The 27,207-nt window shown below is 41.3% G+C and overlaps 3 protein-coding genes across 3 annotated transcripts; 1 reads left to right on the forward strand and 2 right to left on the reverse strand.

Moving 5' to 3' along the window:
- Positions 1 to 20: 20 nt before the first annotated feature.
- Positions 21 to 3,404, reverse strand: LOC118430554 (U6 snRNA-associated Sm-like protein LSm4). The gene is made up of 5 exons (XM_035841490.1): positions 3,060 to 3,404; positions 2,618 to 2,659; positions 2,126 to 2,224; positions 1,288 to 1,459; positions 21 to 118 (listed from the first exon to the last, which is right to left on the reverse strand). The coding sequence occupies exons 1-5, from the start codon at positions 3,060 to 3,062 to the stop codon at positions 54 to 56; spliced, it is 381 nt and encodes a 126-aa protein (XP_035697383.1). The 5' UTR covers positions 3,063 to 3,404; the 3' UTR covers positions 21 to 53.
- Positions 3,405 to 4,531: 1,127 nt separating this feature from the next.
- LOC118430895 (ATP-dependent DNA/RNA helicase DHX36-like) lies at positions 4,532 to 15,369 on the forward strand. Its single transcript, XM_035841928.1, has 19 exons — positions 4,532 to 4,704; positions 5,711 to 5,841; positions 6,293 to 6,497; positions 7,325 to 7,596; positions 7,889 to 7,927; positions 8,271 to 8,345; positions 9,459 to 9,554; positions 9,972 to 10,051; positions 10,415 to 10,489; positions 10,884 to 10,985; positions 11,391 to 11,455; positions 11,783 to 11,864; positions 12,262 to 12,402; positions 12,580 to 12,682; positions 13,177 to 13,264; positions 13,661 to 13,716; positions 14,140 to 14,204; positions 14,544 to 14,687; positions 15,118 to 15,369. Exons 1-19 carry the CDS (start codon positions 4,560 to 4,562, stop codon positions 15,344 to 15,346), a joined length of 2,193 nt encoding a protein of 730 aa, XP_035697821.1. The 5' UTR covers positions 4,532 to 4,559; the 3' UTR covers positions 15,347 to 15,369.
- A 407-nt stretch (positions 15,370 to 15,776) lies between these two features.
- LOC118430665 lies at positions 15,777 to 21,475 on the reverse strand. The gene is made up of 3 exons (XM_035841652.1): positions 21,273 to 21,475; positions 18,303 to 18,777; positions 15,777 to 17,179 (listed from the first exon to the last, which is right to left on the reverse strand). Exons 2-3 carry the CDS (start codon positions 18,774 to 18,776, stop codon positions 16,253 to 16,255), a joined length of 1,401 nt encoding a protein of 466 aa, XP_035697545.1. The 5' UTR covers position 18,777; positions 21,273 to 21,475; the 3' UTR covers positions 15,777 to 16,252.
- Positions 21,476 to 27,207: the final 5,732 nt, after the last annotated feature.

Consider the following 27,207-nt stretch of genomic DNA (forward strand, 5'->3'; position numbering starts at 1 on the left):
CCCTCTTGATGTAAGACTGCAGTAGAAGAACAGGAAGATGAAGATGACACCATCTATCTAGGTCCGCCTCTTCCTCCTCTCTTGTCTGGACCACCACGACCTCTGCTTCCAAAACCTCCTGGAAGAGCAAAGGACCCATGGTCAAAAACATCTCCAGTCGCCTTTTCTTTGTGTAGCAAACAAAAAGCACATTGTACTACATAACAGTTGTTATAGGTTAGAATAAATTTTGGCCTGATGCATCTGGCAGGCTACTATCTGATGATCGAGCCACCACATCTATGTGCAAGCATGTCGAACACAATTCAGGGCTCGAAATACCACATGCATATGCAAGTTTGTGCATGTAAAATTAGTGTGGTGCAAGTTAGTTTAGACCAAACTTGCACCAGTGCAAGTTACTTTTGTCCTCTAATACCTGGCATTAGAAAAAGCTTACACACACCAAGAATATTGTCTGTCAGTGAAAGGTAAAAGAAAATGACCCTGAATAAAAAAAACCTAAATTTGTTCATGGAGGTTAGACATCCAGGTAAACAATATTTTAAGACAACTCCATCTCTACAATGCTAATGATTCCTATAGTGCTGTCTTACCTTGATTTGCATATTAGTTACATTTGCATACAAGTTAGTGACTTTGATATGTTCAACTGTTTTTATGTGTACTTGTATGTACTTGTATTGAGTTGTTCTACCACTTCATTCTAGCGATGGTAAAGAATAGTGATGGATGTCACTCGAAGCGTCCAGAAGTAATCTAAATCTTATCGACTGTAGACATTGAATTGTCTCAAAAAAAGCTTAAATTCACCTTTTTATGAAACTGTTTGTAAAATGTTTTGTGAAAGATTTACAACGAAAAATAGAATGCGCTATGGCAAAACAAATATCCAAACACGTATCCCCACTTACTCACGTACATTTGCAAATTTCTGATTAACGGTTAACAGTTCACTATTTTGGGTTGTGCAAGTAAGTTTCTTTTGGTGCAAGTTACTTTTGGCTCAACTTGCACCGGTGCAAGTTGACTGAAAAGTGTATTTCGAGCCCTGCAATTCAATGGAGTTAACTGGACAGTGAGTGCTGCCTGGATTAACTCCTGTATTGTGGCATTACAATTTCAATAGAATACAAAATGGTAAGTGAGTGGGTGTGTCAAAAGAATGTGTGTACAGCCAATGCAACTGAGAGAAACAGATCAAGGGTTCTGAAGAAACAAAAGATCACTAGACCTAGAGTGCATCTTCCAGGGAAAGTAGATGTGTGTGTGAGTAGTTATACTAACCTCTGTGTACAGGCCCCCCACGTCCCCTGCCTCGGCTGCCCTGCTGTTTGGTGCGCTGTTTGCTGACGATGTCCTCCTTCACCATGTCGATGACCTCATCAGGAATACGCAAGTACTTGATGGTGCTGCCACGGATGTAACACTCAGGCATGCGCCAGAAACGGTCACCATCCTGAGGGGGACAAAGGGAGCTGACTTAGAAGTACACTTGTGTTTATGAGTGTGTGTGTGTGTGTGTGTGTGCAAGTGTGCAGAAGGGATGAGCAAATACTAGTACTTGATGGCGCTGCCTCGGATGTAACATGCGCCAGAAACAATTGCCATCCGTGACAAAAGGAACAATTTAGTGTATTTCTGTTCATGTTCATGCAAGAGTGTGTGTGTGTGCGTACGTATGCATGTACATGTATATGTGCACTGGGAATACGCAGGTAGTTGATGGTGCTGCCGCGGATGTAGCACTCACTCGCCACTTAGGCATGCACCAGAAACGATCACCGTCCTGTGGGAGACAAAGGGAGCTGATTTCGAAGTCCAAGTGCACGTGTGTGTGTGTGTACTGGGAATATGCTGCTGTCCCGGACATAACACTGTGCCAGAAAGGATCTCCCTCCTGGTGGGAAAAATGTAAAAAAATACATTTCAAACCATTAGGATGCTCAAAGCATTATGGTACACATACATGGTAAATTGTAAAATACATGCAGATCTCTGAACTGAAACACTGTATGCTTTATTGTAGCTCAATGCCTTGCAAATTGAAAAAAAAAATAATTAAGATTAGAACTGCAACACTTTTGTAAGATAAACCCATAACATTCATCTGATTCCCACCCACCCGTGATGTGCAGATGACGTCCCTGAGTTTGATGTTCATCCAGTTGTCGCAGGCCTCCAGATGGCCGTTGTACGTCTCTCCGTTCTTCAGCTCCACCAGCTGGGAAACACAAGAAACAAACTTGGAGAAAAGTCTACTTCACACCTACATGTAAGAAAAAATAAGAGCACAGAATGCAGAGCTTGTGGTAGACATGCTTAAGCCATGGTTTTGTTAGAAAAAGTTGTCACAAACTTATTCTTCTTGAAATACGTAACAAGTATGAAGCTGAAGCCTTCTATCCTGGATGTGGTATAAAATAAAGGTATAAAGTTTATTACATGTAGTTATAATGAGCAAGTTAAACCATTCTTGATGCCCCATTTAAAATATTTCAAGATAGCAATTGTGACAATTAATTATGATGGATACTGATGCTTGTATGAACTGTTACAAACATTTTAATAATCTTATGCACTTCATACAAATGTAAATAGCACTGACGTAACTTACCATAGGGTGGTTCTGAGCAGTTTTCAGCAATGACAGAGGTAGCTGTGGAAAAGGGATATCATTTGTTAGTGAAACTTGTTTATAAATATGAAAAAATGTCAAAATGCTATATATACCTTTATTTACAAATTACAATGTAACTTAGATACTTACTACTAAAGGAATGTTTCTGAACACTCCTAGTGCACTTACTGACTTCAGGTAACAAATATCAAGCACGTATACGTCTGTATATCATATACGTATCTCTGGTTTGACGTTGTTGTTACGTTACCACCATGCGGCCCTCCCTGCCCCCCTCCCCACCTAATCCAAAACAGCACGACAAACCGCCAAGAAATTTTCCCTGAAACAACGCTAAAGCTTCTTACAGGTCCTGTGCATTCCTTGTGCTATTAGATTAAGTTCTGTTTCACAGAATGACAGTTAGAACGACACTTACCATTTTTCTGGGACGATTTTTGACCGATTCGTGCAAAAAACAACCGGCACTGCCGAGATCTACTTCCGGCTACTCTTGGTGCATTGTGGGACGGTTCGAAACACTCTTTGTCGAAAGTTTCGCGTTTCGCAAGAAAAATAAGGGTCAAAACATTGGTTTGTTTCGTGCAAAGAAGGTATAGCAGATCTTTAGGCTCGATACGCTTACTGTACACAAACTTGAAGCGTTCAAGATAGCAGAAAACGGCAGAAAAACTGAATTTGTACTAAACGGAAGGAAAAGAACTCCCGGCTTCAGGTCGACTTTGACATGTGATGTTCACAGCTTCTCTGTCTTCAAGACTTTACAACTCCTCCAAGGGACTTTTTCGAGACGTCTTAGCAAAGTCGGCAGAGCACAGAGGGTAAGTCTACTCTTGTGGTTTATTCAGTTGTCATGTAGCAGCGATCAGGACAAGTTTCTTTGCTGTGCCCTTCCAAATTATGGCGCCCCCCTCCCACTCAAATTTTATGCTGTATGTAACAGTACACTTGCAACACAGGGAGTAGAAATGTCTCTACATGGATACCTTTTTCAGGGAGGGAGTCACTGCAGCTATACTAATACAGTATTTCCTGCTTTGTCCTTCCGAAATTATGCCGCCCCCCTCCCACCCAAATCTCTATGAAGGATCTCTATCATCATCATTATCATCATCATCATTATTCATCTGGATTAATCTATCATTCTCCATAGTAACCAAGTACAACAGGGATTTTTGTAAGTTAAGGCCTGTACAAAAATGGGGAGTTAGCCCCATCAGTATTTATCTGTAGTAGCCTTGTAACCATATATATACCATCGGGCGCTTGCTGTTATCTCTACGCCGCTGTAGGGGTAGTCAGCCCATCCAGTTAATAATAATAATAATAATAATCATCTGGTGTATTTTGCCAGCCAGTAGGTACCCAGTATGAGTAATGAGGCTGTTTAACGTGGTCGAGGCACCTCCTCGAGCACGGGACCCCCGTTTTACGTCCCTCCCGGAAGACAATTTGATTTCGTGGAAACTTCGTGAGGCTACAGCAATCCGGACGTCCTTGGTTGGTCCCCCATCCAAGCACTGTCCGGACCGTCGCGTTGCTTAACTTCCGAGATCGAGGGATCGGGTGACCAACGCGCCACGCGGCCGTAGCGGGGGGAGTTTTATGAGGTCGGGTTAGGTCTCATCGATGATGTAAACTCAAAAGGCCGGCTACAAGCCTAAGTGGCGATATCTCAAAAGGCTACTAGTAGCTAATCAGACAGGATGACAGAAGCATCCCAAAGCCGACCAGCGGATAATGGTGAACAGGCTGATCTGTATTGCTAAGTTATAGATCTGTGTCAAGGATACGCAAGCCTTGTTGAGCTGGATTGCACTATCCGTGTCACTATATATATGATATCAGTCACCAGAGTTCCATGTACAGGTCTGTTTGTGTCTGCTGAGTCTTGTGTACTTGCTCTTCCAGGCCTGTCATGGCAGAAGGATACGGAGGTTACGGGGGTCAAAGGGGAGGTCACGGTCGCCGAGGTCGGGGCGGCCATCGCGGCTGGAGAGGTCAAGGGCAGTCCAGGTCACACTGGTCAGGCGGTGGGGAAGATCAGAGGAGCTTTTCATCAGGTACGATGTGTTGATTTGTTTATCAATTTGTTTCATAGTAGACATGAGGAATCTTGTCTGTGTCTTCATGTGTGCGTACAATGTAACATTATACAGTCTAATTTACAGGATTAAGGTCTTCAAATAAATGCTCAATGATCTGCAGGGGTATTTTGGTTTAGATGTAAACATCAGAGTCCAAAAGTTTTCTCAGTGTTGTCATGGCTTCTGAAGGACCCTGCATGTGCCACGCAAGTCACGGTTTGTATGCAAGTGGCCACTAGTGTCCGAAAGTGTATCCTAGAGACTACTAGTACAATGTTAGAGACTATTAGTACGTCTGTATTAGCCTAGCTTCTTTTCAAACAATATCTTTGTGTACTAAACTGTCGGAATACCATGTATGCAGATTTATGCAGAGATTCAATAGCCTAGTTTTATTCACGATGTTTGTTCTAATTTATGTATGTGGAGATAACCCACAATTATTGTAATGTAACTCGCAATTCAGCTACCAAGCTGCAATGTTTTACAAATAAAATCATTCATCATTCATCATAGGTCCAGTTACCAGAACAGGATGGAAACCTGCTGCCTTGTTGTCTAGAGGCAGACCAAAGGTACTGTTATCTTCTAATGCAGATAGAACAATGTGAAATTTTAACCCTTAATTTTTCAGACAGGTTCTGGGACTTGGGCAGTTCAAGATAAGGAGAGATCTGACTCTTCTGGTCTGAGAGATGAGACAATGGACTGTTGTTTTAAACCTCTCTTTTCCTGATCATATATTTTCAGGCTCTGCAGGCTGGAGATTTTGTGGTTTACTAATTCTGACTTGAGGTTCAGGAGGCTGGGATGGTCGAGGCAGGGGAGGGGGGCTTGGTGGCAGGAGGAGGCATCCCTCTGGCCTGAGAGAAGAGACAGTGGACTGTTGTTTTAAACCTCCCTACTCCTGACATATTTTCAGGCTCTGGGGACTGGAGAAGTTGGAGTTGTTTAAAACAATTCTGACTTGTATTACTTACAGGTTCAGGAGGGTATGGAGGCCGGGGCAGGGGAGGGGGGCGTGGCGGGAGGAGGGGGCATCCCTCCGGTCTGAGGGGGAAGGACATCGGGCTGTTCTACGCCAGGAAAAGCAAGGACAGGGAGAAGAGAGAGGTGAGCAGCGAGCCCTGCATTTTCATGGACTTTGTCTAGTTTCTTTTACATCAAATTCTTCAGAGAGCTCGAAAGCTATTTAAAAAGTCTGAAATACTACACAAATCTTGAGCTTTTACTCTTCAACTGTGTGAAGCTTTAAATTTCCCTTTGTGATCAAGTAAGTAAGTGAGAATGGAGATAAGTACATAAAGCCCCTTTTGTCTACATTGTTTTGCCTGCATTGTTTTGAGTGCCTAGGCCAGCTAGGAACTGGCCCTTTGCTCCTCTCTATTAGGTTTTTCCTTATTGCACAGTCCCGAGCCATGGCTACAGCTGGCTTTCTTGTTCGATATGTTTATTTTACTTATTTATTGGTTTGGCTGTTCAGCACACAGAGCCAGGGCTGCTCAACAAGCCCATGGCTATTACATGATATATGAGTTAACAACATTTCCTGCAACTGTGGCAGCGGTCAGTGGTTCAGATGGACCAGAGTCAGGAACAGCACCTGTCCCAGCTGTTAACTCACCTGCGCCGGGACGACACACCTGCGGACAGGTGGAGGGATGACACACCTGCCGATAGGTGGAGGGATGACAATGCGCCACGCCCACAGCCGGCTGGAACCGGTCAGGACTGGTTTGAACAGGATGATGCAGACAGCTCAGGTTCAGGTACTGTTGTTTTGTCAGTGTAACTAAGTGCAAAGTAGTGTTTAATTTTTGTTTTGAAACAGATTCTGAAGTAACATTTTTTTATAGGTAAAAAGATACTTTGAATCTTAGATTTAAAGATTAGAATAAGACTTTGTACAACATCAGTTCTCTCCGTTAGATGTACTTAAATTGAATTCTTTTGCCAGTTGATTCTAGTTACTCTGAAGAAGTGTGATGGATGTCACTCGAAATGTCCAGAAACAAGTCCAGTTGTAGAGATTGTTGTTTACCTGGATGTCTAACCTTTACAGGGCTCGAAATATATTTTTCTGCATACTGTACCTGCACTGGTGTAGGTAACATTGAAAATTATCTGCACCAGACAAATCTTACCTGCACCAGACAAATCTTACCTGCACCACTCCGAATTTAAAAAGTATGGATCATACTAAAATTGTTCTGGAACCATTGCTATTTTTTTTTCTTTTATACTTAATATAATGTTATTCTTAATAACATTCAATGCAGCTAATAACAATCCACATACACGGCTACATCAAAGGTCATTTATGTATAAAACCCAGTACATGGAGCAATGCAGGTTAGGTGCAGGTAGAGACCAGAAATACCTGCACAGCTCCAATTTTACCTGCACTAACCCGCATATGCACGTGGTATTTCGAGTCCTGATTTATAAACGCAACTTCACACTATTTATAGTTTAGTTTTACAGTCTTACCTCACAAGTTCACACATGGGGAGCAAATGTGTTTTGACCTCTAAATTAAAAATGGCAGAAGGTCAGTGAAACCAACTGATGATTATATGTTTACATGTACATACAGGGTCCTCTTCACAAAGACTTGACAGCAGCAGTCAGAACTCTTCAAGTGTCCCACCAGCTGGTAGGAACACCTCCGGTGGTGAGAAGGAGTCTTGGGCTGAACCCGAGACGTCTTGGGCTGACTCTGAGACGTCTTGGAATGACCCTAAGGAGCTGTGTGCGGGTCCTGCTGCTGTTCTGCCGGTACAGACCAGGGATGAGGCGCTGGACTCACGGCTGAAGTCAGAGCTAGACCAGATCAGGAGCAGCAACAACCAGTACAGGAGGATGCAGGTTGGTTGGATTGGTTATTTGTTTTGTTTTTTTCCATCTCCAAGATCTTTATTACAAGTAAGGAAATTAGACCAATACATGTACTCACCCCCCCCCCCCACCCCCACACCTTCAGGGGTAGTTTCATATGTTGCAATAAGTGAAATGCAATATATACATAATTACAGTTGTCACAGGCCGTCAATTCAGGCAACAGAACAAATTTTGGCGTACTGCTTCTTTTGTCTAGCCTAGGTAACACCCTGTACATAGCATACAGTAGACTTAACTCTTCTTTTTTGTATCCCTTCAGGAATTCCGTGAAAAGCTGCCATCCTACAACATGAGACAGGTGGGTTCTACTTTTAAGGTTTTTTACCATGACTTAACTGTCATCTCCTCAAGCCATTCAGCCACTATTGAGTGTAGATGCTTTTTCTATTACCTTGTATTCAAAGTAAACCATTCCTGCTATTACAATGCTTCTCTGCTTTATGTCAGTTATTTTACATAGCCATCATCATCACCATAATCGGCTGACTGTAGGTGACTGTAAGTTTCTTTCAGTCCCGTTTGTTGGCAGTAAGATGAAGAAACTACATGTATCTGGGGGTGATCTGGCCTTGGTAGCCAACGGTTCTATTCTCCTTTCTGATAAAATTTGACGATGAAAAATTCTTTTAAATCAAACAAAGGAACTTCTGGAGCTGATCCACAAGAACCAGGTGGTGGTCATCAGTGGGGAGACGGGATGTGGGAAAACTACTCAGGTGAGTTGAAATTTTTCTTATTTTTCACTTGACTTTGACTTTATTCAAATCCGCATTTAGTATAAAATACATTGTCAAGTATATTGTAGCTATTCTTCCTGTGGTCTTTTCAACAACTTAATAGGATGACAACTACACACACAAAAACACATATACAAACCATACAAATTACAATGCACAATCATAAGATTCACACAAGTCATAATAAAAGTCTATTAAAAGGTAAGGCTACCTGAGGTCATAGGGGAACAATATGCTGCCAAGTAGATTATTCCTTGCGTCTTTTTCTTCCAACTTATCTAAGTACAGAATTGTGGAAGATTTTATGTTTTTGCTGGTCTTTCAATGGTTCAATGGATCAAGCCCTTCTTGTCTTATCCTTACTGCCGCAAGCCTTTTAAACCTACCTTCATGGCATGTTATAGCAGTTGTGGCCATTGTAGTAGTTAAAATCTAGCTATATCAAACTCAAATATACGTATATGGTCATATTTATCAGAGTAGAGCAGTAGTACATAATCAAGCTTATCGTATCAGGTTAAAATTTTGTGTCAGCTTTTCACAAACTAGAGTACAAAGTGATTTCCGTTATATACATAGATTATGTTAATTAGCCTTGAGTTAACGTCACTGCTAGCTGCTATTTGATGGACCGCAGCAAAACGCCTGTTCAAAGAGAAAGTCACACGAAAAAACGCAATAAATGATATTTCAGCTGTCAATATTTGCATTTCATTCTTTAAAGATAATTATTGGCGAGAGAAGCGGTTAGTTCAACCAGCGAATGCATGAATGCATGGATCACTCAATTTAACCAAACCCTTCTTTACGCCCGATGACGTAATGGTGTCACCGTGGCTTAGCGGCCCACGGCACTGGGTGAAGGTAGCAATTTGCTTCTGCAGCCGTGAACCGTGGGTTCGATCCCCACTTAGGACAATTTTTTTTCTTTGTTAGACAAATCTCGGGTAATGTTTTTTTAATAGAAGACAGACCAATTCAGTAATTCGATGTTTAAAAACTCTTTTTTCATGTGATTTTGTTGAACATCCAGGCTTTTTCCAAAATACGCACCAGCCAGCTTTTTTCAGAAGCTTTCTTGTTTGTTTTCAGGTGTCTCAGTTCATCTTGGATGACATGATTGACAGAGGTCAGGGGTCACTGTGTCATGTGATCTGTACCCAGCCCAGGAGAATAAGTGCTGTTGGGGTGAGTACTGATGCTCAAGGTAAAAAAAAGTAACGTTAGTATGGACTTAGACTATATTATTTGTATCTCGTAAGTAGTGCATTTTCTATATTATTGAAATCACTAGTGATAGACGAAGAAAAACTTGGATGGAGTGTGTTAGGAGGGACATCAAGGTATGCTGTCTAACTGGACAGAGCCGCATGGAAGTGTGGTGTGAAGACTAGCCGACTGCATGCTGCCTACCCCTGTGTCAGGGATAGCAGCAGCAGTATAATCAAACACTGGATACTACTACTACTACTGTATCTGCATATATATATGTATATTTATATATATGTAATATATATATATATATATGAGCATATGTATGAGCATAATTGTATAATACTGACAGAAAAATGAGCTAACAATCCTGTTTCCCCTTTATTTTGCCAGGTGGCAGACAGAGTAGCATCTGAGAGAGGAGAGAGATGTGGGGAGGGGGGCAGCACAGGGTACTCCATACGGCTGGAAAAGTAAGTAAACACAATTTGAAAGTTTATTCAATGATATTATTGATAGTACTGTCCAGAGAACGCATTCACTATCAGCTCAGGTATGTTGAAATATCCTTAGTTGATTTACATTTTGTACAGAAAAACACTTAATAAGCTATTTCTGTAAAATGGATTTTTGAGCCCAATCAGTTTTAACCATGATTGTGATTGTGTGTTTTATGTCCACCTCATACTGCAATGAATTGTAAAATGGGGACAGTTTAGACTGTTTGCTGCAACTCCTTAATTTTCTCAAGAAGCCTTCCATTAGGTAAAAGTTGAATGGTAAAAGTTGAATGGCTTCTCTTCTGCCTTACATTCTAACTGTTTGCCTCTCCACAGCAAACTGCCACGCCCCAAAGGCTCCATCCTCTACTGCACCACGGGCATCATCCTCAAGAGACTGCTGTCTGATCCGTGAGTTTTGTTTTAACAGTTTTTCTTTCAGTCACTATATGTATTGCTACCTTGTAGGAAGCAAAAATCCAGAGCCAGGGGTAACTACCGAGGATGATACTCTGGCATTTGCTATGTACTGTGGTTAAACATTTTGTCTCTTGGCATGAGTATCAAAGGAAATAGAAATATGACATATACCCTCTGATTTACCAGAGTATGGTTGGTTCAGTTTACTTGTTGTTTAATTCTTTATTTTTAAATGTCTGGTAACTGACAATGTCTTCTTGTTTGTCATGTCCTGAGAAACAAGACAGTTTATCCATACCTTGTTTCCAACCTGGTTATAGACAAGGTTCTTTAACTTAAGATCTAATGTACTTGCTGTCTTATCTAATGTTGCTTCTACTCCCAGGTACCTCGGAGGAGTGTCCCACCTGATCCTAGATGAGGTCCATGAGAGAGACCTGCTGTCAGACTTCCTCACCATCATAGTCAGGGATCTGTTGCAAAACAGGTGGGGTCATAGGAGCTTCTTTTGTGTTTATCTTGTGGACATGCATTTTTTTTTTGCTTTTACCAATTTACTAGTATCTAAACTTAACTTAAAGACTCACATACTCAAATAATGGATACTACTACTACTACTACTACTACCCTATCAGCCACTTTTCATAGAGGTGGAGGAAAAAAGTTCATAGTAATCATGGCATCACATTGATGTTAGAGCTAATGTTAGTACATGTATGTCACAAATATGTTCTTATTGGAGGTTAACCAAACTGTTTGCATGTATGTTGGGTCTTTCTCATTGGCAGTCTTGACCATGATTTGATATTTTGACAACTCATTAATGCAGTCATTCCTACCTTCCTTCATTTACCACTTATTCCCTTATGATTCTTTTTATTCTCCCTTGCAGACCTGACTTAAAGCTGGTCTTGATGAGTGCCACCCTGAATGCAGACCAGTTCTCAGCTTACTTTGGTAAGTTTCCAAATCTATTTGTATAACCAGGAAACAGTTCGGGATCTGTACTTGATACTGGATAACAACAAGTTTGCCATATGATTGGGTTTTGGGAATTACACACAGAGCTAGTATGGTGGGTTCTTTAACATTATGCTCAAAGTGTTAGAGACCCTCAACCATTTGATTTGAACTAGACCACTTCACTCTACTATAAGTACATTATTAGTTTGAAGTTGAATTGGTGCTTGTACACTGTACTTTGTAACTTCTTATGTCCCTAAATGCCTAATGGTTTTGATGTAAAATAATGTAATCAGAAAATAAACTGTCTCCCACCAACAGGAAACTCCCCAATGGCCAACATCCCTGGCTTCACCTTCCCTGTGGAGGACTTATACTTGGAAGATGTCTTAGAACTCACCAGGTACACCTGTACAAATATCTTTAGTGAAGTATTTTGTTTCTGTGTGAGGTAGTTTGATCTTGAGTTATCTCCCATCCTGTTCTGTCTCCAGTATATAACTGTAAGTAACATCAAGCACAGTACCAATTTAGGTTCTTGGATTTCATTGTACAAAATGCTAAATTTGGAGTGGAAGATCAATACAAAGTCTGAGTCTGAGAGGAAAGTCTGTACCTTAGTGCACACAGTTTCAGGGAGTGGATACCTCCTAACACTACATGTATATGTTTTTGTCACAATGTCTTGATATTTGTTTCTGATTTGTAAGAATACAGAAAAATGATTCAGTGTGGTTTTATCATTCTCTGTATACATGTACGTTTTTGCCCAATAAAGAATGAAAAGTTTGCTTCCTCAGATATGACCCGCCTGAAGCCCAGACCAAGCCCCAGCGCAGAGTCTACGGCAGGAAGAGACGGGAGGAGATGGAAGAAAGGATGGAGAGAGAGGAGGAGGAAAAACAGGAGCTGAGGGAATATCTACAAACCATATCCAAAAGGTAGGATGGTTCACCAATGAAATTTCAAAAAAACAAGTTACAGTTTTTGTTGTGTATAATCCACCTACATTTTCATGAATAAATGCATGTACTATGTCACATTGAAAGGGAAGATATGTATTCTAACTGTTATTTACACAACTTTAATTTTCACATTTTCCTCTAACCATCTTTCAGATATTCCTGGAGTACCCTTGATTCTCTGGAGAGAATGGATCATCAGAACCTGGACCTGAACTTGACCATGGAGCTCATCAAGTACATTGCCTACAACAAACCTGTAAGATGTTTCTTGAATCAATTCAAAATATTCTTAATGTTCAGGTCAGCAAATTGCTTCAGAGGTGCCAGTTTTGGGTTCAAATTCTTATAATTCTGTACTCTCCAAGCAGAGGTTGGTGGGAAAATCGTGACCTTTTCCTTTCATTTGTTTTTTGTCGATCAGCCTTGGTGGGAAGGCTGATCAGGAAAAAAAAAACAGATGTAAGGAAAAGGTCACCATTTTTCCCACCAACCTCTGCTTGGACAGTAATCATTTTGGAGTTTCAGGAGGAGTATGGTTAAAGATTACTTCACTTCTGTTTATTCTCTGTTGATATCAAGACATTTTAATAAAAGATACTATTTGTTCGTACAGTTAAACAGGTTTATTTAGCAATGTCATTTTTCCTCCATTATAAACGTAGGATGTAGGCTTAACACAGTATACTATATAATATACATCTGTAAGTTCTACAAATAGGTAGTATAATTTTTTCCCACTAACCCCTGTAGGATGGAGCTATCCTGGTGTTCCTGCCTGGCTGGGACCAGATCAGTAAGGTCAACGACATGCTGGGGTCACAAGGCATGGCCAAATCAGGTGAGTGTATTGTGTATGATATTCCTTTTCTTTGTCAGAGTCTTTGTAACAAAAAAGGGGGCTCTAAGTGGCAAATGTGCAGATGGCACACTTTTTGGACGGATTAGCCGTGAGGCTTGGTGGGCTGTCATTGCATCGTCATGGTGGGTATATCGTGTATAAGTGCCTTCCCCAAGGGCTCAAGATTGGGGCATGGCGAGTATTGAACTTTGGACCTACTGATTCTGACTCCAAAGCTCTATCTTCTGCGCCGAATAGACCCTACAGAGTTTTAGTAACGCATGTGCAAAATGGATATCTGCAGTTGTTTTTTTTTTAGTCGCTTGATTTTACAATTCAGATTTATGAGAAATTAATAAAAACAATGTGACTTACTTTTCTCATGATCCCTTCCAGGAAAGTTCAGGATCATTCCCCTTCACTCCATGATGCCGACTGTCAATCAAACTCAGGTATGTCCTTTTTCTTGATAGTGTCTTTGAGTGTCAGATTTTTTTTTTCAATCTGCTTTCCTTCTTCAACCTTGTGAGCTTTTTTTTCTGCGCGACCATGTTGCTTGCTTTTACTCTTTAGTCATTTTGGAAGCATAAAGTATATGCACTTAACCTGCTCACACTACTCCAGAACAACTGAAATGTTTGTATTTCCATGAAATGACTGAAACGCTGACTTGTATTATAAGTAACTATATTTTAAGATGAATCTTTTATGATGAACCTTCTATGATGAAACTCTCGGGCGAACGTACGTCCACTATGTAATTTGGTTTGAAATTTCAGATACTTTTTTTTCTATTAACTGTGAAAACCAAATAAAGCCCTCAACTCATCTCTCATGAAATATGGTTCATACTCATGCCACGGTACAATTTGCAGGTATTTGAAAGGCCCCCACAGGGAGTGAGGAAAATTGTTTTAGCCACAAACATTGCTGAAACAAGGTATGGAATAAAAGTTTCATATCTCTTTGTGCTAACATATTGATTTTACAAGTTACTAGTAGACATTGTAGAAGTTGTGCATTCAAACTGATGCAACTCACATTTATAAGTCATTGACTGAGACCCAAGAGAATGGCAGCAGCATTGGATAGCATGCAATGTGACACTGTTGTAACACAAGGTCTCTTATAGTCCATGATGTTGTATGGCTTTCTCTGTCTCCAGTATAACGATAAGCAAGGAGTTTGTCCTTCCCTCTATACTGATCCGTTTAAAAATGGGTTTCTCAACGCTAGACTAGATTCAAATATATTTTTTTTCACTTTTCTGTTCCGCCAGTATAACCATAGATGATGTAGTGTATGTTGTGGACTGTGGACAAGTGAAGGAGAAGAGTTTTGACATCACCAACAACCTGGCCACCTTACAGCCAGTCTGGATCAGTAAGGCTTCAGCTAAACAGAGAAGGGGCAGAGCTGGCAGGTAAGGGTTAAAGTTTGTATAACTCTGCAACTGTGACTATTACCCAACAACGTTAACCTGGCTACCCTAAAGCCAGTCTTGATAAGTAAACTAAAGGCATCAGCTAAACAGAGGAGGCAGGACTGGCGGGTTAGTGTGGGAAGTTTATTCAAACAAATGTATGTTTACTACTGTACAAGGAATCATGGTGAAGTCGTGTTCTTTGGCTTCACATAGTGACGGATGATTACATAATTTTCTTTTGTCTAAGGCAGCATGAAAGTTGTTCAGTTGAAGCATTTCATTAAAAAAACTTTTACTACTTTGATAAAGTACTGGGTTACCGTCAGAGCTGTCAATATTCTTTTTTGATGGAGATGAAGTTCAACTTTTGTGGAAACTCTTCCAAAGAGTTTTTTAAAGTCAGAATCCCCTTGTTATTTCTACACAGGGTGCAACCAGGTGTGTGTTTCCACCTGTTCTCTCAGCTGAAGGAGTCTAAGATGCAGGAGTACCAGCTACCTGAGATTCTCAGGACTCCTCTGGAGGAGCTCTGTCTGCAGATTAAGGTGTGTTTGTTTGTTTGTTTGTTTGTTTGTTTGTTTGTGGAGTCTAAGATGCAGGAGTACCAGCTACCTGAGATCCTCAGGACACCTGGAGGAGCTCTGTCTGCAGATTAAGGTTTGTTTGTTTGTTTGTTTGTTTGTTTGTTTGTTTGTGGTGTCTAAGATGCAGGAGTACCAGCTACCTGAGATCCTCAGGACACCCCTGGAGGAGCTCTGTCTGCAGATTAAGGTTTGTTTGTTTGTTTGTTTGTTTGTGGAATCTAAGTTGCAGGAGTACCAGCTATTTGAGATCCTCAGGACTCCTTGGGAGGTGTTGTTTGAACTCAAATATGGTTAACACCCCCCTAAACATTACCCATTTGAAATTCATGAATGACAATTTCTGCTGACATTCAGTGAACCGCAACTTACTCAGTTACAGTTCTCCCGTGTAAGTTGCTGCTATTTGTGTGGCAAATAAACGACAGGCACTACCCATGCAATTTCAAAACATTTTTGCAGGTAAAGCAGACGCCTAGGTTTTTGTCGCAATCATTGTAATGTGTCGGATAAATAGCAGAAAGTTTAATCATTGCAGAAAGTCTGCAATTCTTGGCACAAACACCTCTAGTCCTGTACATCATACATGATTGAATAATTTTCACAAAATACATTGCAAGACTATATTGTATATTGTATATTGGATGGAAATATTTTGCTATGTGAGTCTATAAGACTCTTAGTCTTAGTATTAAAACAACAAAGACATCAACATTTATTGTTATACCTATTTTTGCAACTTGCAAGCACATTAAGCATCACATTGTAGAGAATTCAACTTTTAGCTTAACTAGTACATAGTCACTGATAATTTGAGTATTCAATGGATGATATACATGTAGGATATGTGGTTACAAAACATCAATCAGTCAATCAATCAATCATCTGCACAGTTTATAGAGCATTCAGCTTAACTCATTTTAAGCAAATTACTCATCTTGAACTTAATTTTGTAATGCCACTGACATATCACATGTCAGGCTACACCATGACTAGTTCATACACCTTCCTGGCTGGGTCTGTTATCCCACTGGGGACTGGTGGAAACATAGGCAGCCTGTTCCTGTCAGTCTGCTGGGCCATGTTGTAGTGGTGCAGGATTCTGTCCCTGTGGACAGATGGGTCCTGCTGGCCGTACAGGGTAACCAGGAGGTAATGAGCCGCGCGCACCCAGCTATGGTCTGTCGGCGCTGTGTGGATGTAGTGGTGAAACTGCCTGATGGCCTGTGGGACAGACACGTTCATGGAACACACTGCTGTGAAGAACAGTGTTGGCAGGTGGTCAGATGTGTGCATAAGGGCACTGGCATAGGCAGACAGTGCTGGGGCTGGTTGTCTGGTGGTCACCAGTATTGTATACCCTAAAGCATAGTACATGTAAGCCAGATGTTTGTACATGGGGTCTGTTTCTCCATGCTGTAGAACTATGTCGATCACATGGTTTATGGCCTGCTGTCGGCTGTGTCCATCAGGAAGCTGCAGTGCCTGTATCAGCAGACAGGGGGTGCTGACAAGGTTAGTCTGGAGCTGTTTGGAGATGAGTGTGTCCAACTGTGTTTTGTTCAGATTGAGCCGGGACTGGTCATACAGGATTTTATTAACATGATCAGGTCTCAAAGCCTCCTTCAGTATGATCCCCTCCAGCAGGTGCTCCACCCCCTCCCCCTCCAGGTTCCCACTGGTTACCATGGTCGCCCCCTTCTCCAGACAGCTGTAGGCCTTGAGCCGTGTCTGTGCAGTTGGTGAGTCCTTGTGCTGCAGTAGCCTGGCTCTCTGCCTCTTCAGTGGGCCCTCCTGTAGCTCAGCCTGCTGTGTAGTAATCTCTGCTGGAGGCTGCTGCTGACGTCTGGCACGTTTAGCCTGGGATGGTCCAGCCCCTTCCTCCTCCTCCTCCTCCTCTGCATCCTCCTGTGATGTGGCAATAGTGCTACATGTACATAACATGTATAAAAGAAAGATTTTGGGAACCTCAAAATCCCTAATCTCCAAGCAGATCTGCGGTGGCATAATATAGTATCAAACCCACCGTAGGATCTGCATTCATTCGGCTTCACAAAAGGCTATTAACATCCAATTGGTTGCCTAATTAAAGTTTAAACTGTGCTTGATGAGTAGGTGTTAATTGCCCTCCTTCCTGTTTTGTGTGGATTTCCTACAGGGATGTGCGCGGTTTATGAACTTGTCCCAATAAAGATATAAATTGCTCATAAAATCATTTAGCACCTTGGATATTCTGGTACTTGTAGCTGTTAATATAGCACAGGGAGGGGCAGAGACACCTTTATTCAATAGAAATGCTCCTCCCTGTTCGAGTGAAGGCAGATCTCCGGTGCCCGTTTGACTCCCTTTGGCCGGCTATACTCTTGGACAGCTTTGAAGCTATATTATGGCACCGTAAGATCTGCTTGGAGAGTAAAAATCCCCTGCTCTTGTTATGAGCATGTTTCCAATTCATCGGAAAATGATATTTTCTGCATTTCATTCAAGATTTAAATGTCTGGGATTTTCAAATATTTTGACAAAGATTAATATATCGAGTTTTGAATTCAGCAGTCAGCCATGGATGTCTTGATTATTCTAAGTGACTGAAATACTGTAAATGCAGAAATGTTCGCGGTGGATTAATGTTTAACTTCGCGGTTTTCCGCGGTGACCATTTCACCGCGAACTTAAAACCACCGCGAACATTTTCTATCATTGTATTAGACTGCGGTCTATGGTGTTATCGCGAACTTAAATCCACCGCGAAAAGTCCTTTTACTCGCTACCGCGAAATTAAATCCCCGCAAAATTAAATGCATTATACTTATACAGCCACATCAATAGACTTCAGTGATCAATTCAAACCTCTTTATTTTGCATGCATACTGCAAGTCGATGACATTTATTTTCATGGATAGGGACTTGTATGCCTACTGTCAATTACATATGAAAAAAATTGTTTGGAAGACAACATGAAAAGTGATTCCCTAGCCTAATTATGAACCACATATTGGTATGTTCAATATTTTGAATAAGATATTCTTCCTACCTCATCACTTATGTCAGGAAAGTTATCCAGCCAGGGCATCACTTTGTCTAACATTATTCCTCGTGTTCCCATGGACACCAGTTCCCAGGAATCCACCTCCCCCTCAGGAAGGTTTGGTAGCTCCCACTTTTCCACACTTACAATGATAGGTTCCTCATAGCCGATCTCCTTTAGTTCTGCTTGTAGGCCGGCTTGAAGGAAGTGCCCCTTCAGGATGGAGGCGAAGTATTGGTATCCCAGCTGGGACTTGAAGATAACCTGAACCAGGGGGGAGTCTTCTTCCCACTCTCCCACCTGTACAGCAGGGTTGCCCTCAACAGCTCTGCCTATGGCCAGTATGGCCTTAACTTTGTTGGCCTGGTAGTATGCACCAATAACAGACCCTGGTGCCTGTTCTTGTTCCCGTTCTGCCAAGGCATCACAGATTTTCAGGGATGCCCTCCCCCACTCCTGGTCTGAGATAGATGCAGCCATACTGTGAACATAATCAGTGTTGTTACAAACATAGAAAAGTCCTTCCCTTGATGTTGAAGGAAGACTAGTGTTATTTGACTCTTACAGTTGCTAGAAGATACCCACTACAGCTGTGAACTTCTACATCTGACATGTACCACAAGTGCCACATTTCAGCCTGATAAGATTAAGACATCACACTTGCTTATGAATGAAGCCAACAGTGTAATATGCTCTTTGATGGTGTAAATTCCTACTTTCATGTATTGAAATAAGGGAAAATAATGTGACATCTCAGAGGGACCTATCAGATATGTTGCAGTTCGCACAAGTATTTGAAAGCAGTCAGTCTTGTATTACGTCGTAGTTCGGCCATGATATCATTATACATGTATGATAAATTGCCCGATGGTCTTCAAAATAACAATTATATGAGTTATCTTTCTTAAATTCTGTACCTCCATGGCATCAGGCACAGGTACAATACTAAGTTTAATGCATTGCCAATCATGAGAGCAACAAATCCACCGACTGTAATTGGTAATCTGGTCACGTCCATTACTTACACCACCAATTACCCCGCCTTGACACATACATTTTGTATAGGATCTTTCCAGCTATTAGTAAACTGACTGCAATTTTGATAACATTGAAAGTGTAATTCTTAGTAGTTGAAAAACAGAATGATGGAGAGTTTTGAGAAGGAAAATGTCTAACCATGAATGTCTGAAAATAGTATCACTAAGCATAGATCACTAACTCAAAGTAACTGTTCTAGTCTTTTCAAACTGACTTGGCAGCCATGGCAGTACATGGTTTCCAGTATGAAAAAAGTGTGTATAATTACCTCCATGAAATGTCATGGAATGGAGGTTATATTTTCTGTTATGTGTCTCTGTCTGTGTAGATGATTACTCAAGAACGGCTGGATGGATTGGTTTCATACTTGTTGTGTTGGTGGGGTGTGATAAAAGCTCGAATCGATGAGATTTTGGGAGCCGTATCTGTCGTTATAATCGATGTAATAATATCAAAAATCACCCCTATATTTGAGATATATTGGTACAGGCATCGTGTTTTATGTGTTTGTTAATGGGTTTAGCTCCAAGCAGATGGTGAGGTGACAGCTGTTTGGGGAACCCCGAGTTTTTTTGATATGATAATTAGTTTTATTTATGTCTGCTTAGGATATCATGGAGATGTGAAGCGTAAGTATAATTGTATTATATGTAAATTGTAAGAAGTTGAGGTACATTTAACGATAATGCTTAACAGGTATGGATGTCTCACATACTGTACTGCTGATTTGAGTGACATGGTGATTAAAATGCCATTAGGTCCTCTCATCTGGGTTGGGTGTCAGAAGTTTTATGGGCGATACAGATGTTCTGATTTTGTTACGATAAGGGACAGTTGTTAGTTGTCTCTTTCGTAGCCAATGGTACTTGTTTTTTAGCAGACGGGGTTGGTGCCAAGTAGTCATCTTACAGTTGGTGTAGGGCTGTCAGAGGAAAGTGTGCATCTCATTTTTGTACCGTGTGAACAGCTGATGTTATGACATATTGGTGGAAAATCAAATCACCATCTGACTAAAGTTGGCCACATCCCTTCTTCTTTCTGAGTTTCCCAACTTCCTCCCACCACACCGCTCTGAGGCACATAGTCGAACCTCAATAATGCTGACAACCTTAGACATTTTAAATGCCAAACATCAAGCTTAAGGAACACCACGCTACCATATGCCGTCGACCTCTTAAACGCACATTACACAATTAAGTGTCACATTTTGATAATTACTATTTACTAATCAGATGGACATCCTCTGTGTCATTAAATAAATACACCACTACTTTCCCATAACATTTATATTATATAACCATTTCTCTCAAATACAACCGACTATAAACATACATACCATCCACAAAAAAACAATAAATATTTCATGGAGGTATGAGGTCCCCGAACTCTAGTTACTTATTACTTTCTACAAAGCCTGGCAAACCTCACTAAGATGTAGAATTTGAACAGTACTAGTGAATGTACAATATATTCTCACCTGTGCGGCACAAATTGGATAGCAATTTTAGAGGTATCTAAGTATTGAGCAACCACAGAATCACTTCTGCATGAATTGACAGAGGTCAAACCCTGCTTGTCTTAGCCACACAATTGGCATGTAAAAGTTTCACTTTTATATGGTAGTGGCATTAGATATACGCATCACTCCTTGCTTATGAGTATCACTGTGGTTTTGTATTGATGTCAAAATTTCATTGAGAATGCATTGAGGGCAAGCTTCTGCTGGCTAGTAACTGTAGAACACTGTTTTGGTAACTTGTTTTACATATAATTAGGAAACATCGGTGTACCACATGCTTTCTAGATTGATAAGTGCGTGTTACAACTTTCTAGTATGTAGCTTTTCAAACCCAGAGTCTCACAGTGACAGAAGACAGCTTCATTCCTTAACTTACGTTTTATATAGAATCTGTACAGTAAAATTGAATATATTCCCACCTGTGAGACAAAATTGGCAACACTGTCAGGCTTACAGTCACTGCTGTTCTGTCAGAGTTGCAACTCCAAATGCTGTCTGACCGGTTCACCTGTCTCAAATCACTTTGCTTGAGGCAAAATGTCAAAGTTCAAATACTGAGGTGGGAAATGTGAACATTCACCCAATGACGTGGGAAGCCACATGTAAGGTCTCAAACAATTACTTCTGCATGAGACAGTTAACTTGTCTGTTTACTACATGTTCCTTTGCTCATAAATGCTTATTCCTTTTTTTACTAAACTTCTGGTTGCCCTTAGCTGGTATGTGACCAAAGTAATGTGATGAATCAGATGTAAATTTATTTTGTGTGAATTTGGCTGATCAAGTATAGAGTGACTGTCATCAGATTTAGTTCTAAGTGATACCCAATCAAAAGGATAAGTTAATCATGGAGATGAAAACTGGAAATCCTCAGGACTCCTCTGGAGGAGCTCTGTCTGCAGATTAAGGTTTGTTTGTTTGTTTGTTTGTTTGTTTGTTTGTTTGTTTGTGGAGTCTAAGATGCAGGAGTACCAGCTACCTGAGATCCTCAGGACACCTCTGGAGGAGCTCTGTCTGCAGATTAAGGTTTGTTTGTTTGTTTGTTTGTTTGTTTGTTTGTGGAGTCTAAGATACAGGAGTGCCAGCTACCTGAGATCCTCAGGACACCTGGAGGAGCTCTGTCTGCAGATTAAGGTTTGTTTGTTTGTTTGTTTGTTTGCGGAGTCTAAGATACAGGAGTACCAGCTACCTGAGATCCTCAGGACACCTCTGGAGGAGCTCTGTCTGCAGATTAAGGTTTGTTTGTTTGTTTGTTTGTTTGTTTGTTTGTGGAGTCTAAGATGCAGGAGTACCAGCTACCTGAGATCCTCAGGACACCTCTGGAGGAGCTCTGTCTGCAGATTAAGGTTTGTTTGTTTGTTTGTTTGTTTGTTTGTTTGTGGAGTCTAAGATGCAGGAGTACCAGCTACCTGAGATCCTCAGGACTCCTCTGGAGGAGCTCTGTCTGCAGATTAAGGTTTGTTTGTTTGTTTGTTTGTTTGTTTGTTTGTGGAGTCTAAGATGCAGGAGTACCAGCTACCTGAGATCCTCAGGACTCCTCTGGAGGAGCTCTGTCTGCAGATTAAGGTTTGTTTGTTTGTTTGTTTGTTTGTTTGTTTGTTTGTGGAGTCTAAGATACAGGAGTACCAGCTACCTGAGATCCTCAGGACTCCTCTGGAGGAGCTCTGTCTGCAGATTAAGGTTTGTTTGTTTGTTTGTTTGTTTGTGGAGTCTAAGATGCAGGAGTACCAGCTACCTGAGATCCTCAGGACTCCTCTGGAGGAGCTCTGTCTGCAGATTAAGGTGTGTTTGTTTGTTTGTTTGTTTGTTTGTTTGTTTGTTTGTGGAGTCTAAGATGCAGGAGTACCAGCTGCCTGAGATCCTCAGGACTCCTCTGGAGGAGCTCTGTCTGCAGATTAAGGTTTGTTTGTTTGTTTGTTTGTTTGTTTGTTTGTTTGTTTGTGGAGTCTAAGATGCAGGAGTACCAGCTACCTGAGATCCTCAGGACTCCTCTGGAGGAGCTCTGTCTGCAGATTAAGGTTTGTTTGTTTGTTTGTTTGTTTGTTTGTGGAGTCTAAGATGCAGGAGTACCAGCTACCTGAGATCCTCAGGACACCTCTGGAGGAGCTCTGTCTGCAGATTAAGGTTTGTTTGTTTGTTTGTTTGTTTGTTTGTTTGTTTGTGGAGTCTAAGATACAGGAGTACCAGCTACCTGAGATCCTCAGGACTCCTCTGGAGGAGCTCTGTCTGCAGATTAAGGTTTGTTTGTTTGTTTGTTTGTTTGTTTGTGGAGTCTAAGATGCAGGAGTACCAGCTACCTGAGATCCTCAGGACACCTCTGGAGGAGCTCTGTCTGCAGATTAAGGTTTGTTTGTTTGTTTGTTTGTTTGTTTGTTTGTTTGTTTGTGGAGTCTAAGATGCAGGAGTACCAGCTACCTGAGATCCTCAGGACACCTCTGGAGGAGCTCTGTCTGCAGATTAAGGTGTGTTTGTTTGTTTGTTTGTGGAGTCTAAGATGCAGGAGTACCAGCTACCTGAGATCCTCAGGACACCTCTGGAGGAGCTCTGTCTGCAGATTAAGGTTTGTTTGTTTGTTTGTTTGTTTGTTTGTTTGTTTGTGGAGTCTAAGATGCAGGAGTACCAGCTACCTGAGATCCTCAGGACACCTCTGGAGGAGCTCTGTCTGCAGATTAAGGTTTGTTTGTTTGTTTGTTTGTTTGTTTGTTTGTTTGTTTGTGGAGTCTAAGATGCAGGAGTACCAGCTACCTGAGATCCTCAGGACACCTCTGGAGGAGCTCTGTCTGCAGATTAAGGTTTGTTTGTTTGTTTGTTTGTTTGTTTGTTTGTTTGTGGAGTCTAAGATGCAGGAGTACCAGCTACCTGAGATCCTCAGGACACCTCTGGAGGAGCTCTGTCTGCAGATTAAGGTTTGTTTGTGACTCACATGGTAAACTGTGAATTTTGTACAGTATGTACACACATATGTAAAGCCTGTACTAATTTTAGGTTTGGTCCACTCACACTCTGTTGTGTATCCCTACTCTGATTCTTTAAGATATCCAAGGTGTGGCTCTAGCCCAAACACTCCCTGTAGAGGTGACCCAAATTTTGTATTACGATATGTGTAATTGCCTTGATTTGAGCAGCCTGTTTATGAAAAAATCATTTTTGACAGATGTGTAGCCAGTCAGTGATCAGTAACAATGCACCTAGTATGTAGCATAAGTTACTACAAACTGTGTGGTAAATATAACACATCCGTGTGATTTTAAAGCAAAGCAGACACCCCATTTATTGTCACAATCAATACAAAGTGTTGGATAAATAGTTTCATCACTACGATATTTACATATTCTTGCACAAATACGGTACCTAATGTATTATAATCATGCATGATTTTATAATTTCCATAATCTCCAGATGCCCTAGTGTATCTTTACTACTACTTACATGTATGTGCTGTCAGTGGCGGGATTAACAAGCTTGTCATCTGCAGTTAACAAAAGACACTGCAAAATTAGATTGTCCAAAATTCCTTAAACAATCTCTAGACCTGATATGGATGCAGATACATGTGCATTGTATTTTGCCATGTGAGCCTATTATTTTTACATTGAACAAAAACATCAACATTTTAGTGGTAAATTTTGCAACTTACATTACTTAGTATAAAGCATTACGTTAGCATTCAACTTTAACTGCATAGTCACTAATCATTCAATGATCTAGGATATGATTTTACAGAGCATTCAACTAAAATGTCTAACACATGATTGTATCTTCAACTAAAAGTATTCAACTTGTGAAATGGAACATAGCACATGACATAAGTAAAACACACCATAAAAACTTCAAGCAACTAGACATCACTCACATTTATGCTGTGAAGATTTTTTGAGTGAATAAAAGGTTTGTTAACACTGAAATTACAGTGTCTTATCCTGATATACATGTATTACATGCCAGGCTGTGCCATGACTTGTTCATACACCCTCCTGGCTGGGTCTGTTAGCACACTGCTGGCTGGTGGAAACACAGGCAGCCTGTTCCTGTCAGTCTGCTGGGCCATGTTGTAGTGGTGCAGGATTCTGTCCATGTGGACGGATGGGTCCTGCTTGCTGTACAGGGTAACTAAGAGGTAATGAGCATGGGGCACCCAGTAATGGTCTGTAGGAGCTGTGTGGATGAAGTGGTGAAACTGCCTGATGGCCTGTGCGACAGACACATCAATGGAACACCATGCTGTGAAGAACAGGGTCGGCAGGTGGTCAGATTTGTGCATAAGGGCACTGGCAAAGGCAGACAGGACTGGGGCTGGTTGTCTGATGGTCATCCATATTATAAAAGCTAAAACACAGTACATGTAAGCCAGATGTTTGTACATGGGGTCTGTTTCTCCATGCTGTAGAACAATGTCTATCACTTGGTTCATAGCTTGCTGTTGGGTGTGTCCCTCAGGAAGCTGCAGTGCCTCTATCAGCAGACAGGGGGTGCTGTCAGGGGTGGTCTTGAGCTGTTTTGTGATGAGTGTGTCAAACTTTGTTTTGTCCAGATTGAGCCAGGACTGGTCATACAGGATTTTAGTAACAAGATCTGGTGACACATTCTCCATCAGTATGATCCCCTCCAGCAAGTCTTCCACCCCCTCCCCCTCCTGGTACCCCCCATTGATCACCATTGTCGCCCCCTTTTCCAGACAGCTGTAGGCATTGAGCAGTGTCGGTGCAGTTGGTGAGTCCTTGTTCTGCAGTAGCCCGGCTCTCAGCTTCTTCAGTGGGCCCTCCTGTAGCTCAGCCTGCTGTGCAGAGATCTCTGCTGGAGGCTGCTGCTGACGTCTGGCACGTTTAGCCCCGGATGGCCCAGCCCCATCCTCCTCCTCAACATCCTCCTGTGATGTGACATTATATCATGCACTACATGTCATATATTGGGCACCTCAAAATCCCCTGCTCTTGTTATGAGCATGCTTCCAAATCAATCATCTGAATATGCGTTATATTCAAGATTTCAATGCCTAGGATTTTGAAATATTTTATCAGTAGATTGTAGAGTTTTGAATTCAGCAGTCGCCCATGGATGTCTCGTTTATAGCAAACTGTGAAATATACACAATGTACTCTTGTACATCAGATACATTAATGGACTTCAGTGATCAATTCAAACTTCTTCTTCTGTTCTGCATGTATACTGCAAGCCAATGACATTCATTTCATGGACAGGGACAACATTTATAGCTATTACATTTTATATCAATACTGAATCCAAAAAAAATCTGTTCGGAAGACAACATGAAAAGTGATTTCTTATTCACTAAATATAAGTCACAGATGGATACATCGTATATAGCAACTCAATATGTTGAATATTAGATATTCTTCCTACCTCATCACTTATGTCAGGAAGGTTATCCAGCCAGGGCATCACTTTGTCTAACATTATTCCTCGTGTTCCCATGGATACCAGCTCCCAGGAATCCACCTCTCCCTCAGGAAGGTTTGGTAGCTCCCATCTCTCCACACTTACGATGACGGGTTCCTCATAGCCAATCTTCTTAAGCTCTGTCTGGAGGCAGGCTTGAAGGAAGTGACCATTTAGGATAGATTTGAAGTATTGGTAGCCCAGCTGGGAGTAGAAGATGACCTGAACCAGGGGGGAGTCCTCTTTAGCCTTTCCCCCCACCCTCACGTCTTGGTGCCCCTCAACAGCCCTGCCAATGGCCAGCATGATGTTAGCTTTGTTGGCCTGGTAGAAAGCACCAATACTAGACCCGGTTGCCTGTTCCTGTACTGTCAAGGCATCACAGATTTTCAGGGATGCCTTCCCCCACTCCTGCTCTGAGACAGATCCAGCCATACTGTGAACAGAGTCAGTCTTGTTATTACATTTACGTAGAAAAGATTGTCTCCTTTCTTTGCACCTGAATGTAGTGTGTTACCAGCTAGCATGGTTGCTGCTGCAGCAGCATTTTCAGCTCTGCAACTAAATGCAGATCATATGATGTGTCTATTTGACATGTATACTATAATTGCAGGCTCAAGAGTGCCTATCATCATAATATCAAGGTCAAACAAACTAGGTATAAGAAACTATAAACAAACTACATATTAAATGTCTCTCCAACAGTAAAAGCTGAAAAAATGTACTAGACAGATCCCTTTAGTTTGTAAGAAGTAACAGGAATTCATGGACAGTCCCACAAGAGACATTGTGAAGTCCACAGTTCTGCAGACTGCAAAGTGGATGATGTCAGGTACATCATTTTGGCCAACATTCAAATGACTTTGTGCATTTACGTACATGCACACATTCGAACACAGAAATGATACAATCTGTGATGCAAGCAGTCTATTTAGTCTGTGGAGGTGTGAACCTGTT

The sequence above is a fragment of the Branchiostoma floridae genome, chromosome 14 (assembly GCF_000003815.2).
Source record: "Branchiostoma floridae strain S238N-H82 chromosome 14, Bfl_VNyyK, whole genome shotgun sequence".
NCBI classification, from domain to species: Eukaryota; Metazoa; Chordata; class Leptocardii; order Amphioxiformes; family Branchiostomatidae; genus Branchiostoma; species Branchiostoma floridae.

Excerpts from the sequence above, each read along its gene's own strand:
- LOC118430554 (XM_035841490.1), bottom strand. Across the intron at positions 2,225-2,617 it reads CTGCTCAGAACCACCCTATG|CTGGTGGAGCTGAAGAACGG; the intron begins GTAAGTTACGTC and ends TGTGTTTCCCAG. Across the intron at positions 119-1,287 it reads TGGGGGGCCTGTACACAGAG|GAGGTTTTGGAAGCAGAGGT; the intron begins GTTAGTATAACT and ends TTGCTCTTCCAG.
- LOC118430895 (XM_035841928.1), top strand. The coding sequence starts at position 4,560 with ATGGCAGAAGGATACGGAGGTTACGGGGGTCAAAGGGGAGGTCACGGT. Across the intron at positions 10,490-10,883 it reads AAGAGACTGCTGTCTGATCC|GTACCTCGGAGGAGTGTCCC; the intron begins GTGAGTTTTGTT and ends TTCTACTCCCAG. Across the intron at positions 12,683-13,176 it reads ACATTGCCTACAACAAACCT|GATGGAGCTATCCTGGTGTT; the intron begins GTAAGATGTTTC and ends TAACCCCTGTAG.
- LOC118430665 (XM_035841652.1), bottom strand. The coding sequence starts at position 18,776 with ATGGCTGCATCTATCTCAGACCAGGAGTGGGGGAGGGCATCCCTGAAA. Across the intron at positions 17,180-18,302 it reads TTCCTGACATAAGTGATGAG|GAGGATGCAGAGGAGGAGGA; the intron begins GTAGGAAGAATA and ends GCCACATCACAG.